This window comes from Chamaea fasciata, unplaced genomic scaffold (assembly GCF_029207755.1).
Source record: "Chamaea fasciata isolate MVZ Bird 193981 ecotype frontalis unplaced genomic scaffold, bChaFas1.0.hap1 SCAF_7, whole genome shotgun sequence".
In the NCBI taxonomy this organism is placed as follows: Eukaryota; Metazoa; Chordata; class Aves; order Passeriformes; family Sylviidae; genus Chamaea; species Chamaea fasciata.
Window position 1 is genome coordinate 50,807,084 of NW_027094092.1, and position 19,764 is coordinate 50,826,847.

The following is a 19,764-nucleotide window of genomic DNA, read 5'->3' on the forward strand; positions in this document are numbered from 1 at the left end:
AAAAATGTAACTAACTATACACTGATACTGTACTTCAAGAAAGCCAGGATCCCTGATGAGTGAACATTAGCTGCTGCAGTGATGGCCCGGGGATGGCCCCTCAGCACATCTGGATCTGCTCTGCACATACAATGATGATTTTATGTGCCAGCCCTGTTGATTAGCTGTAAACCACATTTTCAGAGGCAAGTGTTCACCTGCTACTTCTAATTCCTGTCATTTCTGTGGATTAATAAAGTGATTGATGAGGAATGGATCCGGGATAAAGCAGAAATATTGGCTTGGGTTTGTGCTGAAGGGGAGTAAAGGCACAGTATGGAAAAGGCATCACTGAGAGCTGCAAGAGGCAGCCCTGGGGAATGTTGAGAGGCAGAAACAACTCTGGCTCTGCCCTGAGATGAGAGTCCTTAGGTTTGTGTAACTGCACGTGGGAATGCTGAGATTGGCCTCAGTGACGGTACAGTGCCTGTGTTTAGGAAAGGCAGAGGGGGAGATTCTGCCCCCACATTGTCCCTGGATCAGAATTGGAGAGGAAGAATGAAAAAGCAGCTCCATGCATCAAATTAAGAAATTGCAAGGAAGCTTGTCCCTCCAATTTTAAAGCATAAAATACTTGATCTGGACCTCCTGAATGCCTGCAGCTCCCAGAGCAGGCTGGGGCATTTGCTCATATATTGAAAGAAGCACTTGCTGCTGGACTCCTGCATATCTCAAGAATGGTTGTAAGATATTTTAGTAGCAGAAGTGATTGCAGCTTACCAGAGAGCAGCCAGGTGGACACCAAGCAAATCACAAAGCTGCCACAGCTCTGTGGTGATGCAGCAGCTACAGCCAGGCTGGCCAGTGTCCAAAGGGCACTCCTGGACCAGCTGCAGCACTTCAGTACGCTGAGACAGAGGTTTTGGGTAAGTGAGAGGATGTCACACACTTAAAGCCTCACTTCCAACAGTACTGAAGCAGCTGTACCTGTCCAAAACCCTAAGAGAACAGTGCCAGATCAGCCCATCCCACAAAAATATTTTTCCATACATTCACATTTTTAAATAGAAAGAAGAATAAAGGTTGTTACAACTTTCAAGAGCATTGAATGGAAACAGATATTATTTTCTCTTTTATTTTTTATCACAATAAGCAAATTAGGCTTCCATGTTTGCAGGCAGCACTCCAAACGGACTGATTCAATGAATCCTTTCCCTTGCCTCCTGTGGAACAGGGGCCAGGCTCGCCTTCCACCATGCCAGAGACTGAAAGGACGACTCCAGGCAAGTCACTTAACCCCCTTCCAGGATTTCCCCATCTCCCTGCTGGCATGGGGCATTCTGATTCCCGTCAGGAGCCTGAGCTCAGATCTAAGGCAGTCCCTGCTCTGCACCTTAGCCCAGGCTTCCCACCCCCAAACCCAAGAGTCTGACCACACCAAGGCAGTCTTAAATTTCTTCATGAGACAGCTGGAGATGCCTGTAGTGAAAAACATCAATATCAGAAATCTTTAACCAAATCTAATCCTGTTTTCAAATGAAAACTGTTTGAAAAAACTACTTATGTGCTACTTAAGCAGTCACAAGCAAGCTTTCCTTTTACCCCAGCAACGTGCCTCACCCACAACGTGACTAAGAGAGGTTACTTAAGTGGTAATAATCTGCTTGATTCACTGTTCCCAAGGAGTCTTGTCCTCTTTTCAGAAATTGCCAACAAGGTCACAACTTCCGTTAATTGTGACTGTGTTTATTATAGGACGGAGGCGGCTCCAAGTGACTGAGGATGGAAACTCCTCCCAGCTCATTCCGCTGTCAAACACTGGTGCCCAATGTTTGCAGAAAAGCAAATGAAAGTGGGCTGTAAAGGGCACCACATTAAATAGCCTAATGAATAATTTTCCCTGCTGTTCACCTCTGATTCCATTATCAATTTCTTAGTCAATTCTGTCTGTTAGCATGGCAGACCTTCACTCAGTGTTTTGGGGACAGCAGTTGCATTGCTAGAGGAAATCAGCTGGACAGATGATCAGCTGGACAATTATCAGATCTCTCTGGTGCTCTCTTTCTGTTGCTGGCCATTCCCAAAAGCATAGTTTGCTCCTGTTCCAAATTTGGAATGAAAGCCTGATCTCTTGGTTACCTGTTGTGGCTCACCTTGGCCAGTGACAATTTTAACATCTTCTTTTCAGCTTGGTGAAAACATCTTTCTATGCTTGACATAACACAGAGCAGGGAGAAAGTCTTGGAGATGAGAATGAAAATGAGATGTAATTTGTCTGAGGGTAGGACTATGTTCAGCTGCTGTAAATATTCTGCCTTGGTTATGTGCTCTCTGGGGCTGCTTCTAGCAAAGGTAGGTGATGGTGTGATCTCTCTCTGACCTGCAGCGGATGCTTTCATTCCCTCAAAACAAATTTCAGAGTTCCTAGATGAGCCAATAATTCAGTGTGGCTGACACCTCACCTTCCTTTACCACCAAACTGATATCCTTGATCACAGGCAGCTGCAATTAGTCCCCAGAGCAGTGAGAGTACATGATGAACGCTGTGGCTTTTGCCTTCCTAAAGAATGACACTCTGCCTCTGTAATTGCTCTCGAGATTTTCCAGCTCTGAAGCCTCTGTCAGCTAACCTTGGATATACAAGCTCTCTAGGAAAGTTATTGATTCCTCTCGTCCCCACCTTCTCCCTGTCCAGTTAGACTGATTTATAGGAATTTTGGTTGGAACCACTAAAATCCTGGCAGAACTCATTAATCTGTAAATCTTTTAAAGACTTCCCTCCTTGAAGAGACTATCTGTTTGCCTGAGTGCTATTTCTGCAGCTGCCAAATCAGGTTTGCAAGACTCTCACCTTCTTCTCAAACCCACCACATGAAACTGGAATATTTACATTCAGGGCCCAACACTTTTTCCTACCAGATCTGTGCAAAGCAAATGCAGCTTCACTCATCTGTGGAAGACTCAAGTCCAGTAAAATAAACAGCAATAATGCCCTTAAACCCAAAAGCAGCAAAATCAGACTGAATCATGTAATTCCTCTTGGCTATTATGTTCACTGGGAGACAATTCAGTAACACCTGAAACCTCTGCAGAGGGAACGGCCAATAACTGTAATTGGAGCATGAAAATCCACCTTGTATTGATGGGAAAAGAGCTTTAGCCTATGTCCCCTGTGCTGGGTGACTCCTGCAGAGCTGGGCAGCAAAGAGCCATTCGTGTTTGTCAGCAGATGCCAAAAGCTGGGCTCACGCTGTCGTGATCACCTTTCCTCCATCTTTGTGCAAATGCATCTCACCTGTGCACCATAGCAGGCTCTTTTTGGCTCAGTGTGTCAGAAGACATTGTCAGCAAGAACTGTGGTAGCTCAGAAGCCGGTTTTGTCTTTCAAATGTAGGTTTTTTTTGTTTTTTTTCACATCATTGCAGTGGTCTTTCTAAACTCCCCCCAGAGAATGTAACCTTTTATAAATTAGATGGGATGAAAATCCCACCAAGATTCAGACTATAAATTCATTTCTTATTTAAGATAAATCCTCTTTTGAATCTCTGATCTTCTTATTTTATTTACTGTATATTTGCACATTTGCATGAAGTGTTTCCTCTGTGAGCCAGCAATTATCATTGGTAAGGCTCACATTCTTGGAGATAGCTGGAATTTCTCCCCCATTTTCTTTTTAAATGTGCAAAATTATTTTCCCTGCTGCTGGATTGGTGTCACCTGACATAGTTAATCTTCTAATCTTCTCTCTGGGGTGACATCAGAGGAGACGATGGAGAAATTTCCTTCCTTGAATACAAAGCTCAATACTAGTGAAAATCTTGCTAATACCATAAAAAAAAATAGAGATAAATGCAAAATTACGACATGCCTAGTTATTTTGGGGGGCTACTATTACCTTTGTATTTGTTGTTTCCTAGAGGGCTGTTCAAGCTGTCAGCTGGATCTTGCCTATTTTTATGACTCTTCCTTCTCTGGATGAACCCACGTGAGATCTTGTCAAAGCATCAGCTCCTCTTGAAGTTGCATTATTATACTCCCCATCCATCAAGTTGAAACGCGAAGAGAATGTGTCAGAAAACAATAATGAAATAAAATTCCAATAATTGGGACTTCCTGGGCGCTCAGCTTCTTACTGAACCTGGTTGCTGATTGCTGTACAGAGGTTCAAGCCCATCTGAGCAGCAGCTCATTTCACTGCCACATGTACTCGTGGCACAGCATCCCACTGGCCCTGGCTTTGGCCCACTGACCCCACGGGTACATCTGGGACCTCACCAAGGCCCTGTCAATGACCCAGGAGATGTGGGGCTGACAGTGGGGCTGGTGGTGCCCAGCCAGCACACTCCCCTCTTGCTTCTCTGCCCTTTAACTGGGTGCAACCCAAAAGCTGTTTTTTTGTTTTTAAAATTAACCAAAAGGTTAATTTTACCCGTTACATTAGAGGACAGAAAGGCACATTCTATCCCCATGGCTGCAGGCCTTTTCAAGAGGGAAAAAGGTGTCTCAGCTAACAAATTCCTAACATTTTGGGGTCTTCAGTGCTCTGAGAGAAGGCCATCCACATCCTGATGCCAACCTGCTTATATCAGCCTGCAGCTTCTCTTCTAGCCCTGTCCTTCCCCTCCCCCTCCCTGGGCCGTGAATCTTCCGTACACAACAGTCAGAAATCTCTTCACATGACAGAAAAAAACCCGAGGGAATTTGCATAAATTAGACGGGAGAAGCGCATTTCAGCCATTCTCTCCTTAAACTGCGTGGAAATCACGCTGATGGGAGATATAAACGCCTGCCGGAGCGGGCAGTAAGGCGCTTGCTTCAATCTCACGGAAAATTGCAGATTTAATAATCAGATCTGACTTGGTTAGCCAAAGAAGTAATTCTCACTTCCCATGATTTCCCTCTGTCAGGAGAGAGAAAGGCAGAGGGAAGCAGAACAACTCACCCATGGCCCTGCAGCAGTGCTGAGCTTAGCAAAGCCCTTCCACCAGTTATGTCAGCAGGCAGCCAGAGTCTGGCAGGGCCTGAGATCCCACAGTGGGTAGCACAGCTCCCTGCCTTTCCTGTGAGGTTTGGATGAGGCTGGCTCCATCCATGGCTGAGCAAGAGGCAAGTCAGCAATAGCAAAATCTCTGGTCTAGCAGAGAGCTTTCAGGTGGATCTGGCTCTTTTCACAATCAGATTGCTGAGTCAGTCAGGTCCTGGGGAAAATTATGACCTCCCCACAGAATATGAAATCTTAAAGCCCAGATTTTCCATATTTAGGCACTTAGATGAGGCACAGATCAGATGGGATGTGTAAACATGTAGACGAGAAACAAAGTCCCACTATATGTCTTACTTGTGTAGGTGACAGTATTTGGGCTCTAAATTGAGTGTGTACTTGTGCCAGATATTCCCCAAATATGCCCTCTTTCCCCAGGCATACCAACTCAGCTCCAGGGCTTTTGTATCTCAAAAGCCCTTTGTGCTGTCAGGACTGGCCTTGAACATGTCCAGGGATGGGACATCCACATCATTCCTGGGCAGGTAATTCTTTCCTGGAAATCTCCAGAGAGGGGACATCATAGTAACTGCTTAAATATTTCAAGATGCATCAAGAAAATGCAACTGTCTTCCACAGGAGACTAAATGGTCCAGGAAAATCTTTTTTAGGAAATACTTCAGTGACTTCCTTCCATACATTGCATTTACTACCCCAGTCACAGTACTTGCCATGGATTTATGCAGATTTAGGCTTTCTCTCAGGGAGTAGAATGAAGCAGAGAGATTGATATATGGTTCTCTCTGAGTTTTGAGGGATAAGCATCCTTCTGGTTCCTTGGAAAGCCTAGGTGAGAGCAGTTATTGGCAAATACTTAGCCCATTTCTCATGTTAGTTTAATACCTGCTGAAATAATATGTGCTTTACCTCTCGCGTTTTATTGTTTATTTCAATTTCTGACTTTTGCCTTTTTTGCTATGACAGACACCAGGTTTATTCATAAATGCCCAAATCTTTCTCTGTCAGACTTAAATTTTCCAGGCTTGGCCTTTTTCCAGGAGCAAACATGGCTCTTCTCTTTTCAATCTGAGTAACAGGGGAAGCGAAAAGAAATACTCTGTTTTAATAAAAGAAAAAAAAAAAAGTCTTATAATTTATCAAAACCCACCATTATAACTAAAGTATCCTGGGATCAAAGATAATTTTTGATTGAAGCATCCACATCAAAAGAAGGTGTTTGTTTGTGAATATCATAGTAAGAATTAGGTCTTATTTGTTCAACTTTTGACCTGCTTTAGTGTTTCACTGAAGAGCTCTCCCAAGACCAAATCTGAGTAAAGGCTGTGGCAGATGAGCTCTTGCCAACTTTGCTGTAATAGTTTAAGATGTATTTGTCCTTCCCCCTCAGTTTTCTCTACTGTCTTCTCTGCCCTTCTCCCAGATGATGCTAACCACCTGCAGCAGACGTGGCCATGGACAATGTAATGGGGGTTACAGAGGCAGAGGCTTCTAAAACTCTCTGGAGGATGAGATAGATCAGACACCAGCCTGGGATTTGGCATGCCTTCCCTGCAGGCACTTGTCCAGCTCTGCTACAGGGCTCGAACCTTCAGCAGAGGAGCACCAGCACACAGCTGTGAGAGGTAACTTCAAAACCAGCTGCAGCTGTTTGCTCCAAATACAAGGAGGAATGGTGAGCCCTTAATCCTGCGAATACTTATGCATGTGTTTATAACTGTGAGCAGTTCCAGGAACTTCAGTGGGGCTTGAAGTTTAATTGGCACGTAAACGCTTGCAGAGCTGGGAGCCTGCATTTTCACAGTTGAGCTAAGAAAGCTTTGATTCTCACACATTGGAGCAATATGTTTCTGCAGTCAGATGACACTGCAAGAAAAGGCCCCCAGTCTGGTTTAGGCCTTCTTCCTTTCCCAGACATCAAGAAGAGACATCTCCCTGACTGCAAGAATAGCTAGTGGCCACTCCTTGGGTCTGTGGGCGGCAGCAGGATGGAGAGGTTAGGCTTGATGCCCTGCACTTCTCCTCCTTGTACAGCCTCTTTGCAGAGAGTACAGCCTGAGGCTCTGCTTCTCCTCAGAGCTGCCTTCCAGGTGAGCCTTACAGCAGTGAATATCTCCATGAGTCTTGCATGAGCAGCTCAAGAAGCAGACACTGACAAGGGCTGCTCTGACAGAGCTGTGCCAACAGATCCTCACGCTGGCCAGCTCCAGTGGCCACCGGACACTTCTGGCTCTGCTTGCCCAACCCTCTGTAGGCAACCCGAGGAATGGTTTTGGGAACATGTCACAATCTACTTTTGCAGCTATTTTTACTTCTTAGTCAGAGGCCTGACATCCTGAATTGAACCCATGGTTAGCTGTGCTGCTGAGTAACCAGAAGAGAATTAAAAGGCTTCTCTCCAGAGAGAGCGCAGGCAGAGCCAGCAGTGTCAGCCTTTGGGTGCTTAGACTGCAGCATCTGAGTAAAAACAGCCCAATTTTTTAAGAGATGCTGGGCACCCTGAGCCCCTAGGATAATTAATGTAATTTATGCTTTTTTTTCTTCAAGGCATTTTGAGGAAAGGCATTCCCGATGGCTCATTTCCCCCAGGGGCTGTCTCTGGCCACACGGTCTGGAAGTGCTCCCCAGAGAGCCCCCCTAAAGAGCCCCCCTTGCCTCCTCCCAGCCCTCCCTCCGGCTCCGGGTCCAAAACCCCGACATTTGTGAAGGGCTCAGACACGAAAGGTCTGAGTCAGGCAGAGCCCAGACAGTTCCTGGCTGTTCCCAGGAGAGAAAGTGGCAGCAAATCACCACCCCCCCCACGGGTTCTGAGGCTCCCACCAGGTCCTGCACATGTCTCTGCCAAGCCCAGCCTGGCTCTAACGCTGCCAGAGCCTTTGCCGGCACTTCATTAAGGTGCCTAATGAGCACACCAGTGTGCAGGGGTACTCTCCACTGACTCTGCGAGTCTGGGAATCTCATATCAAACAAATCCCACATAAACATTTTCAAAGACTAAAAAAAAACAAGTTGTAGGAGCAGCCACAAAACTGGCGTTAAAGTGGCATGTTTTAAGCAAGAAAAGGCATGAAGTTACAGAGAAATCTGCACTCACAGTATTATTATAAACTACGAAACAGCCTTTGGTAACAGTGTCACAAAACAATTTCTCAGATATTACAATATAAACAAAGACCTTTTATTTTCCTTCCTCCTTAAAGGGATACACCCTGGCTTCTGCCCCCTTTCCAGCGGTGTTTGTACCCGGACCCTGCGGACAGAGAAGGTACAGAGCAAGATGTGAGAGCCTATCCCCCAGCCCATCAGCTCCCCCCGCAGCCCCCCGGGAGGCAGGAGAGCCCTGTGGGGTGGCTCCCAGCACCAACCCCACCGCGCAGCAATTAGCTCTGTTCTCCCGCGCAGATTTGCGGCTTAGCTCTTAAAAGCCGTTTCATAAATATTCGATGGCCTTTCCGACAGGGTAATGTGCCTCTGTGACATTAAAGAGGAAACTCTGCGAAGGGGAGGGATGACAACAAATTTATCCACCAATAGCACACTCTTTTGGCACAAAAGCACATTCTTATCTTTACATCCCATAATGAGAAGGCAGGGACGGGACTGTTGCTACAGCTCTCTGGGTGGGTAGATGTGGAGTGCAAGAGAAGGGTGGCCATAAACTGTCAGATATTTCCCCCCCCTTGCCTTTGCACAGAGAAGGACCTGCCCTCGCGGTCCTGCAGTGGTTTTCCTGAGCCCCCGGTGAGGAGGACTTCTCTCACGATGTCAGACTGCGAGGGACTGCCTGTGGGTAAGCGCCAGATTTATATTTACCCCGGTGTCCTGCCGCCTGGTTCACATTCTCAGATTGCAAAGTCACACGCGAAGGCGCTTTGCTGTCGAAGGGAGCCGGAGCCGCAGCAGGGAGAGGAGAAACTCCCTGAAACCACTGCAGATCGTGGTGCGGTGCCTCAGAGTCCGTGCTGCAGGGCTGGCGAGGGTGGTAATGCCTGGATTTTCTCTGAAGGCGCAGGGGCTGGGTAGGAGGAAGGGGTCTGGGATTCGGACAGAGGGACTGGAGTGGCGGTATCCGTAGGGATGATGGTATCGATGTGTACAGTCTAGAGCGCGCTAAGGAGAGTTTGTGGGGATGGGTGCTGCAGGAGCAGGCACTGTGTGGGTGTCCTGTTTGCTCCTTGATAAACCTTCCTGGATGGTAACGGACACAGCAAGGGCAGATAAATGTAGTGCAAAGGGTTGATTTGCTGAAAGGAAACAGAAATGTACATTATTTTTAAAATAAGTGCATTACACACTTTGCCTGTATCTGGGAAGGAATCGTTTGCTAGAGCGTAGGGCTGTACCTGTCAAACTTCACTGAGCAGTAGAGCATGTCAGCAAGAGGCAGGTTTCTCAGCTGCTTTTTAAAAAACTTCTGTAGGAACTGTAAATATTATCTAGGCTGCCTGTACAAAAGGAAACTCTTGTCAAAATGATACCCCAATTCTCTGCCAAGGCATTTTACTAATGAAGAGATGGACTACTGGAAACACCTTTTATTTTTTTCTTTTGCCATGGCAAGCATTTATCTTTTCACATGTAAATGAATATACAACACGTACTGCGTAGCACTCCTGTTCCATTGGTCTGTGAAGGCTGTGCATCAAAGATGAGGTTCTGGGCTAAAAAGTGCAGCTGGAGAAGGAAAAGGCTGCTGCAGTGTTTTTCTTTTTTCCTCCTCTCTCTGCTTCCATTTTACAAAGCAAATCCCAAGTCCAAAACAGCGTACTCATAACTAGAGTGGAAAAATATAAATTATGTATATGGTGCGGAGCGAGCTGCACCATGCACAATTCCCTGGGCTGTTGCTATCAGCTAAGATGAAAATGAGTATTTCAGCTCATGAAAATGACTATTTCCTGCTTACCTGCTCAAACGGGTGAACTGTTAACCAGCAAAGTTTCGCTTCTCCAGGCTTTGATTTTAAGGGCCTGGCCCCAGTTTGCTTATTAAGCACTCTGAGTTGGGGGTGGGATATTTCAGGGTGACAGTATCAGTATCAGCTGGCATCTGATATTAATGATGAAACTGATATTGAGAGTGCATGGCATCTTGTGTGCAGAAGTTACTGATATCTCAATTACCTTTGCTGCTGAAAGGACCTTCAAGTTTTCTGCCAGAAAAACATTCATGGATGCATTGAGGGAAGGAAGCAATTTTCCATGGGCAGGAATGAAAATTAAAGTGATGTTTAGATGTGAATCAGAAATGTGCCAGCATACACAGAGCAAAGGTTTATTTCTCTCTGTTTCCCCAATAATTCTCCCATGCTGCCCAGCCCTGCTTCCAGGCCTGCTCCCAGGCCAGACACAACCAACCTGTCCCAAGGGATATCTGCTTCTCAGACCTTGCAAAATATTCTGGTTCCAGTACTTAAAGATGTGTGGATGCATGGATGCATATAAAAATATGCACAAAACCAGCAGTGGAGAGAGAAATGGTGGTACTCCATCAGAGTTATTAAGCAATCTTAGTGAACCAGTTGCTGACATCTTGCTTTTCATGGCAAGGAATTTTGAAACAATTCTCTTTGTGTCTATTGCTCTTTGACTAGCTAGGTCAAAGTTAAAACTGTAGCAGTTGAAAACTTAACTCTCCCTAAAAAGAGTTGCAAAAAGTCGTCATCAAACTTTCCAATACACTGATTAGTGTTCACTAGTGCAGAAATGCCCCTTTGCTGAATCCACTGAGGATAGCAAAGCTGGAACTGTACTTCTGAAATCCTTGGTTTTGAATGCAGCCAGATAATACAGCTACAAAAAGTTGGTGCAGTGACAGATATCATTAGCACTGCAATGTGGCTGCAATCCAGAGCCCTGCTTCTAACACAAACCCTACAGCCCTGTGCATGTGCCTGTGTATACACATGCACAGGGCTATAAATAAGTTTAGCCAAAGCACAGTATTAGTGTCAAGTGTATGTACTGCTTCAGTAACCTCTTTGCAAAGGGTATGCCTCACGAACAACCTGGGGATTGCACTTTGTAGTTACAGGAAATTAGTGCCAGAGTTTTTAGGCTGCTTTCAGCCTACACAAGAATGTAGCAGGAACAGCTGCGTAATTGTTCCCTCAGAAAAGCAACTTGGGGGGAATGGCTGAATACAATCTTTGACTTAAATAGCTGGATATAAATGGCTTGATACACCAATAATTTTTCGAGAGACTTTATTCAGTAAGAGTATCCTACTTCAGTGCTGGAAATGGTTATGCAATTTTTCATGATGAAAGCATTGGGTGTTTTTAAATTACTGGTTTCTGTTCAGTTCCAGCCTGGCTGCACCCTTTCACTGTTGTGGAATGGAAAATGAAACATGTGATGCAAACAAAGTTTTGTTTTGTTGTTTGAATGTAGTACAGAAGATATTTAAAAAAGGATCTTAAATGCCAGAATGCAGATAACATGTAAGCAAGGGTCATTTTGGATTGAATTCATACCAAAAAAGGCATTTGAAAGCCTTTTGAGATTTGAAAGTGAATGGAATTCTAAAATTTACACTAGTAATTTCCCATTGTAACACAGGGAGATAAAGAAAGAAAGATCAGTCACTTCAGGACAAATGCTCTCCTATTTCTTCCTCATTAGCAATTATTGACATACAGATGCTATCCATTAGTGCCAGCTACATAAATTTCTTGTCACTTCTACAAGCAGATAAAAGAAAAGCACATCAATTATTTAAGTGCTTCCCCTTGTGTGTATTATTTTCCTCTTGTAGGGAGTCGTAGTTCAGTCTCTGAACGACTGAACAGCTTTTCACGCACCCAGCATTTTGATTAGGAATATATGAGTCATGATGGTTCTGGTTCTTAACACAAACCTTTTGACTTCAGAAAAATCTCTGAAGTCATGCAAAGCTTCTTCAAGTGCCTCTTTTCTTTCTTTTCCCCTTCAGCCACAGACTGCTTTTGAATAGCATGGGTAACTTCTTGTGGATAACACCACTGTTGAAATAACACAGGGTATTGAGCCATAACAGATGAGGATTATAATGCTGAAGAAGAACACCAGGAGTCTCATATATGCATACTTTCTCTGTTATTTACTGCAACAGGGCTAAGAAAGGAAGAAACAGAATTGATGTAGCTTGTTTTGCAGCAGGTGGCATACGAATCTAACCAAATTTCCTTAAAATTCCTCACAAACTTTTATTGGCCTCGTTTCAGTAGACATTTTATCTGAAGTACGTTCCTAACTCTTTAGCTAAATTCTTCCTTTCAGAGTGAAAATTACATATTTCAAACATGTCTTTAAGACAGACTGGAGCCAGTTGATAAAATTGGTGTTTTCAGAATTAGGATATCCCAGAAAAATATGGGAATTTAGATTTCCTGAAATTCAACACATTCTGCACTGTCATGGGGAGTCCATTTATCTCAGCCAGAGAGGCTGTTAGTGAGCAAGACCTCCAGGTCCCCTGCTGGGCCGTCTCTACACAGCTACTGGGAATAAAATACAGCCCACATACATTTCTGTAACAAAAAATCATGACCCAGCACCTGCATGAGCACTACTCCTGTCAAATAAAATTGGCCCACTTTCACATACTCATATTAGCATAGGACCACACTTGAAATTAATATTTCATTAGATTTGGTAAAGAATGTCTGTCTTTTTGCAGGTAACTCCATGTTTCCCTTAGGGGTGGAGCACCACTTCTGCATTACAGTTTGAAAAGTGAAACCCTCAGTAAAAAGCAAGAGCCTGAAATCCCCTTGCAGAGTGGCTGTGCAGACTGCAGTCAGCACTCAGAGATAAGTAGAGAAGTGGGAAGGTTTTTCCAGCACAAGCCAGCTTATGTTACCTGCTGTAGCTTGGGAATGAAATAGCATGGCTCAAGCATCTCAGGAGAGAGGTCTGCAGGATGAATCATGGTCCCTGACTTCACTGAGCCCACCAGCACTGGCTGGCATGCTCAGAGCTCCCCAGGAGCATCCCCCTGCCAGGGGAAGGTGAGCCCAGGGTGCTGGGGTGATGAGAACCTGGCAAGTGTCTGTATTATTTATCAGGGTTTGTGACTGATAAACACTTCACAGAAATTCTGATCTTGGTGTATGGACTCCTTGGCAAACTCATTTCCTTTTACATTTGGGAAGTCAGCTTAGGAGATGAATGCTAGCTATTAGAAGCAGTCACACATTTTCCAATAGAGTGTTCTTTGATCACAAAATACAGATGTTAATAATTCAAAATGCAACATTTTGTTGACAATGGCAATACATTAATACATTTCTAAAGATCACATTTTTGAAAATTGAAATTGAGTGGGAGTGAGACAGAAAGCCTTTGGATGCTCAGGTAAAATAAAATCAAATATAATATCTAGGAGTATTGCCCCAGTTTGATGAAAATGGAATTGAAATACCAGAATTATCTTGGCAGCTAGGAACTCTCCTCCCAACCAGCTCTGTTGCTCCTCCAGAAATTCCATGTGTCCTCAGTCTGTCCAGGCATTGCCTTGAGCAGCAGAGGCTGTGCATTCAGGGGGAAAACACTGATGGTGATGAAGCAATCATTATGGTTTAAAGATTTAGGGAGGGTTTGGAACATGAAGATCAGGCAACAACATCACACAAGGAAAACTGAGTGACTCTGGTGCCCCAGAAATCCATGTTTTGTGTGAAAAACCCCAGAAGTAGATTTATGGTGCTGAGCAAGCCCCGTGGAGACATCAGGTTGGGAGCCTGCCAGAGATATGCCTGGAAAGCCCTCTGTGTTCAGACAGCATTGTAAGACAGCCCCATGAGTCAAAATATTCAGCCTAGAATCCATGAAGAGTTAAAATCACCTGGGTGCAGTCTTCAGCTTCAGAGGCTGGTGAGGGCTGAGCCTGGGTTAAAGGGCTCCCTGCTGAGGAGCGGTTCCTACCTTCAGGCAGGGCTTTCAAAGCCTTGGGGCTGTATGGCTCAACTGCAGTCTCTTCCCATGCACCTCCTCAGATGTTTTGCTGAGGGGAAAAGGGCTTTTCCATTTGGGAGAAATCTGAGACCACCCCAGACCACAAAGCACTTGCTTCCATGCTGAGAAAGGGAGAGAGCTGGGAGAGAGACAGAGGGCAAGGAGCAACTCCCCATTTGCACTTGGGCATAATGCCACAAATGGCAAAACTGGTTCTTTGTCATCAAAAGCAAAGATGAAAGAAGGTGGTGTCTGTTGCAGCCCAATATTAGGGGGTTCCCAATAGGTGTTCAGCCTAGCTTAGGCAAACTTAGTGTAGCTGTACATATCTGTGTAGTACAACACTCCTCTGCCACTCATAAAGTTATTTCTGACAACTAGCTTAAAAGTTTGCAACCTCTGGAATTAGAAAAAAAAGGCAAACTCTGTTGTTAGCTTTCTTTTTCTCCTCCAACATGGGTGTCCTGTCCCTTAGGTTTGGTGGTGGTTCGGTGGGAGCTGACTGTGTTCCAGGAGTGTCCTGAGCACAGGCACTGGGTTAGTCTTCATCTCCAGCCTCTGCCTTTAAAATAGCAGGTGTGGTTTCCTTCTAGACTAACTAGACTAGAGTAGACTACTGAACTAGTCTAACTATTCAGCTGGTAAGCAGAGGCTGTGCCAGTTCACTGCTTTTCTGAAGTAGAACGTGAGTATGTGTGCTATGTGCCACAGAGGCTCCAAGTGGGGGTATTTGACCCAGCAGACACATTAACACCCATTTTCACACGAAAATGTTTGTTTGTTTGTTTGTTTTACTTTGAGGAGGACTGCTGAAGACGGAGAGCTCTTTCAGGCAGTCAGTAGAGGCAGTAGAAGTTTGCGTGAACGTTTGCAGCTGGGGTGGGGGTTAAGGATCTAGTTAGGAAATACAAAAGATGCTACATCTTTCCCAAGTGATCCTCCCTCCTCCCCCATCCCCCAATGGGAGGATTTCCCTTATCTGCAGAAATACTTGGAAGCTGTAGTTTGTCCCAGGGTCTGTGAGCAAGAGCAGTGTACAGAACATTTCTGAACAGCTCATTCCACGATGTTTACAGTAACTTAAGGTATGCAAAAAACAACCAGTGTGATTTTTCTCCTCCTCTTCTCCATCCCTCATAACCTCTGCAGTATTTCCAACGTATTCTGTGTTAAGCCATCAGTATTTAGAGGCCACAATTGCATTTTACAACGTCTGGAGCCTTTTCTTGCACTAGACCTGTTATACAGGCAGTAATTTAGAGGGTGGGGCCCCTTTCCCTTCCTTTGCCATTCAGACTGCAAACTGAATGCTCAGTGTGCCCTCCCAAAAACCTGGCGAGTGACCAGTCTCTCATAATCATATTCAGTTTCTTCTCTGTCTCTGTTATTTCTTTCCTTACAGACTGTGATCAGCTCCCTCACCACACACTAGGGGTTTCCGCAATTAAATTTGTAACATTAAGGATTCCCTTACATCTCAGACCTCCTCTAAAACTCACATAAAAAGCTATCAAGGTCCCCCAAATCCTTTCTTCCTTGTAGGAAAGAAACTCTGGGGCAGAGGAATGCGCTCCTGACCAGTGCCAGGTGCTGGGCATGGACATGTTAGTAGTGCCCAGGATCAGTTCCCTGAAGGAGTCCTGGGTTTCACGGAGCAGCTGAAGTCACCGTTGAGTCAGCAGGGCACAGGGGGTCTGGTCATAGCTGCTCTTTGGTTCTGCACACAGTCTGTCAATCACACAAATTGCTTTTGGAAGAAAAGCAAGCCCTTCCTCGGAGGACTCCAAACCAGGCTCAGTAAAACGGTTGTGACCCTTGAGGAATCACAACAAATTCCAAGAAGGCTTTGGGAAGTACAATGCTGTCTCCACAAAAAACAGGGAGCATTTCAGAGAGGTGCCAGTGGCTGATTTACCTCGGGCACCTTTTCCACACTGTCCAGGCAGGAACCCTCCAGCACCACATCACTGCTCTCAGCACTCTTTGTATGGCTCATGTTTCCACCACTTCTCCCTGGGAGAACACAGGCTCATCCCCACCAGGTATTAGGAAGGCATGAAATTAAGTTTGGAGAGATGTTTGAAAGGTTTAGGCCCAAAATCCCCTCATAAATCCATAGAAACTACTTGAAAACTTGACATTTCTTGTGGCTCTCACCCATCTTACAGATAAATATGCACTTGCACACTTATCCTTTGTGAAGAGTTCTTTGTGGAGCTGCAGAATATGCTCTGGCTTTGCAATCACATAGTATACCCAGAACACTTCCCAGTGACTAACATGGCAACTGTCAAAATGGTTAAATCCTTGTTGCTGAATTAGAAGGTGAAAACTCCTGCAGCCAGACAACTTGCCTGAAGAGGTCTGCTGAAGAAATAAAGAAATAAAAGAAATAAAGAAATAAAAGCACACACAAAACAAAAAGACCTGTGTGTAAAACATCTGAACACCTGAGTGATTTTTGGCAGAGACTCAAAAATCTAAAGCAGTGATAGCAAGCTGAGCATCTCAGGTTGTGCTTGATCATGTGATTATGAAGGCCCTGAGTTCAGGTTTAACTCACAATTTGCTCATCTCCCACTCATGCTTTGGGAGCATGACCCAGATTCTTTGAAATCAAGAGGATCCTTTCCCTTCAGTCCAATGAATTAGGATCACAGCTCTCAAAAATCTCAGAAATATCTTTATCCCCCATACCCATCAGTACAAACTGTGGATGGGTCAATTTGGTTCCACTCCTTAGACCAGCAGCCTGAGCCCTGTACTCTGTGGTTGGTGAGATTTGCTGGGTGAGGCCCTGCCAGCAAGCACTCATGGGGCATGGGAAGCACCAGGCACTAGTCATACTTTGTCCCAGCACAATTGCTCAGAGAAATGTATTTATATTTGCACTAATTAAAACTTAGTGAAGGTTTCATATTTCCCCTACTGAAACATTGCTGGATATGACTCAGCAATAAGTCACACAAAGAGCCATGGGTGCAGAATTATTCAGAGTTTATATGTGAGAGACTGAGGCACATCAAGATTAAGCCAAAAACAGTTCCCAGAGCTGTGGGTGTGTAATAGGAGAGGCCAAGGAGCTCTTCTTTCAGAGCACCCAGCACACCACTGCATTTCATGTATTCAAGCTTCATTGGCAGCTGTGAGCACTGGGCACGTCCATAAATCAGACCTGTGGTCCCTGGTCCAGTTTGAGGAGATGAGGAACATGCCATTAGTGACCATTTCGGAAAACCTGGGTTCTCACAGTTGCTCCATGGACCAACTCTTCTCCCATCAAGAGCTGCTCTGCAACTGAGGCACAGATACAATCCAGTTCCCAGCAGAACTTTTCAAGCTAACTTCACCTGAAATTGTCCTTGATATTTCTGGAATGGTATACTTTACCATGTTCAATATCTTCAACAAGTGAAGCTGGGATATTATGAGAAACAGCATATTGGAAACACGTAGGTCATAAAATACAAGATGCTCAGACACCTCATAACTAGATCTCCAGCAATAAGTATACTTGTTAAAATTATAACTTCATATTTCACCAATTGCTTGGAGATGCTCTGCAGTGTCAATAGCCTCACACACAAACACTTCTGATGCAGGGCTGTTTTTGGGACACTAAGTCTGTCATTTTCTACAGCTCATTATCTCAAAACAGAGGTTCCCAGGTTCATCTGGTTGCTATGACAGTCAGCTGGCTTTCTGACACCCATATGACTTTGGCATGATATCACATTCTCTTTGTGCTGGAGGCATATGGATCACATGTGGAAAAGATTTTGAGAAGGAAGCTATTATTTCCTGCATCTATCATAAATTCCAAATGGTACATTCAGGCATAACTGTTCAAAACCAGACAGTGCATTGATGAAATGGAAACAACTTATCTGGGAAATCTCATCTAAACTGTTTGATTATTCTTAGTGCTGCCAACTCTTTGATGTTTTTCATGAGCCCCTTAAGACTTGTTTTAATTTCTTTTTCCTAAAGCCAGGTTTCTTGGGTCATGATTTTTTGGTGGCTGTCAAAATGTCTATGCACTGTCCATTTTCACCCAGTCAGCAACACATGGGGCTTGTTATGCCACCGAAGAGTGGGGATTTTTTTGCAAAGACGTTTTGGTCAGGTATTTAAACATCCAAGGCTTAGGGAGAAGCATCATGTGGGAAAGCGTGAGAGAATATGCAATGTCTGGAACACATATGGCAGACTGGGGCATACAGTGCTCACATTTGTAGGATGAAGAATAATATTTCTCTAACAAACGATGTCTTTTTAAACACCAACCACATTTCTGCATGTTTTCATTTTGAGTCATTTAATGAAAAAATTGGAAAACTCCAGGGAAAGCATTCAATCTGCTCACAGTTTTTCACAGGAGGAGTGTTGTTTTTTTTTTCTCTGCAAACTCCTCTCCTACAACTATTTGGTTTCTCCAGATCTTTGGGGAGCATCCTGGCACAAAAAGCAGCTGGAGAGTCTTTTTGCTGTCCTTTACTATTCCCTGCCTACTTTGATGTCCAGTAAAGTGGGAGAAATAAGAAGACAGCTTTTCTCTATTCTCCCACTACACTGGAAGGAGAGAACCACTGAAAACTGACCAGATGACACATTTTTGTTGAGGCATGGTGAGTCTCGCTCCCTACTGTAGGAGTTTCCCTGCTCAGGCCAATCAAAACATAACCAACACCAGCAAGGATCCAGCACCATCTTGGGCTTTGGGGATGCAGAGAGATCATCAGACCCTGAGCAAGAGCATCTCCCAACTTCATTCTGCCTTTGGGATTTCAAAAGACAAAGCCAGTTCCTGGAGCAGCACATGTGCTCCTGTGCCATGTCCCTCATTCCCAAGGTCAGGTGTCCCTGCAGAGGAAGGGAGACAGAGGAGTATCTCAAGATTAGTGAGAAAATTCACGACTCTCTGGCTATGAGACAAAGGCAGACAGGAGCTGAACATCTCTGTTATGTTCAAGGGGATGATACAGGATGAGAAAATACTTGTTTGTACTAAGAAGATTTTATTTTCTCCCACAGAAAAGAGTTGAGCATATGCATTTGCTTCATTTTCCCTATGAAGTTCAGCAGCTGGGTTATCCTAGATAATAGTGCCAAATCTTTAAATATTTCCTTGTTCTGAGATGATTGCTCAATTGACAACTCGCCTTGTTAATAAGGCTGCTTTGAGGGACAGTGGAGAACTGGAGGCAGCTGGATGTTTTAATGAGTCACTTGAGGAGTGATACAGGGCTGTAGCAGGAGTCCATCCCAGCACGGCCCCAAGCCCACCCCAACAGCTGGTCTGTGCCACCCAGAGTGCTGTGTTCTCAGAATAATCCCAACAGAGCTGTTTGCAATGAAGGGCTAGCACAGCATCTTGCCATGGGCCAACCTGCTCACAAGTCAGTCCTGGAGAATGCCAAGGAGTGAACACAGCTGGGCAGGCACCCTCCAATACAGCTTCTACAGGCTGTTCTCCTGTGCAAAATCCCTTGCAATGGGTCCTAGACCTCTCCTCTCAACAGTTCATAGCATCTGATGAGCCCATGTATTCGAATTTCTTTTCTTTGTTGATCCAATATCAAATATCTATAAAAGGTGCAAAAAATCAGCAGGAGTGCTAATTACTCACTGAGCTCAGAATGTGGTCAGAGACAGTCCTAGGCTTTTGCCCAGAGAGGGAGATCAACTTTAATTCAGTCAGAGGTTATTAGATCCCTGTTTCTACTTCCATTATTTCCCAAAACCACTTACCAGAACTGAGTTATCTTCCTCATCTAAATTCTCTGGCTACTGATGATGTTTGGCTGCCTTGTCTGTACTTTCAAGGCCTTATCCTAAATTTGGACAAGG

General features: G+C 44.6%; 1 protein-coding gene across 1 annotated transcript in view; it reads left to right on the top strand.

Annotated features, from left to right (window-relative positions):
* The first annotated feature begins 8,571 nt into the window (after positions 1-8,571).
* The window catches only part of EML1 (EMAP like 1), a 122,605-nt gene continuing 111,412 nt past the window's right edge, over positions 8,572-19,764 (top strand). The window contains exon 1 of the mRNA XM_066188792.1: positions 8,572-8,768. Coding sequence (XP_066044889.1) covers positions 8,741-8,768 — 28 coding nt within the window. The 5' untranslated portion in view covers positions 8,572-8,740. The remainder of the gene's footprint in view (positions 8,769-19,764) is intronic.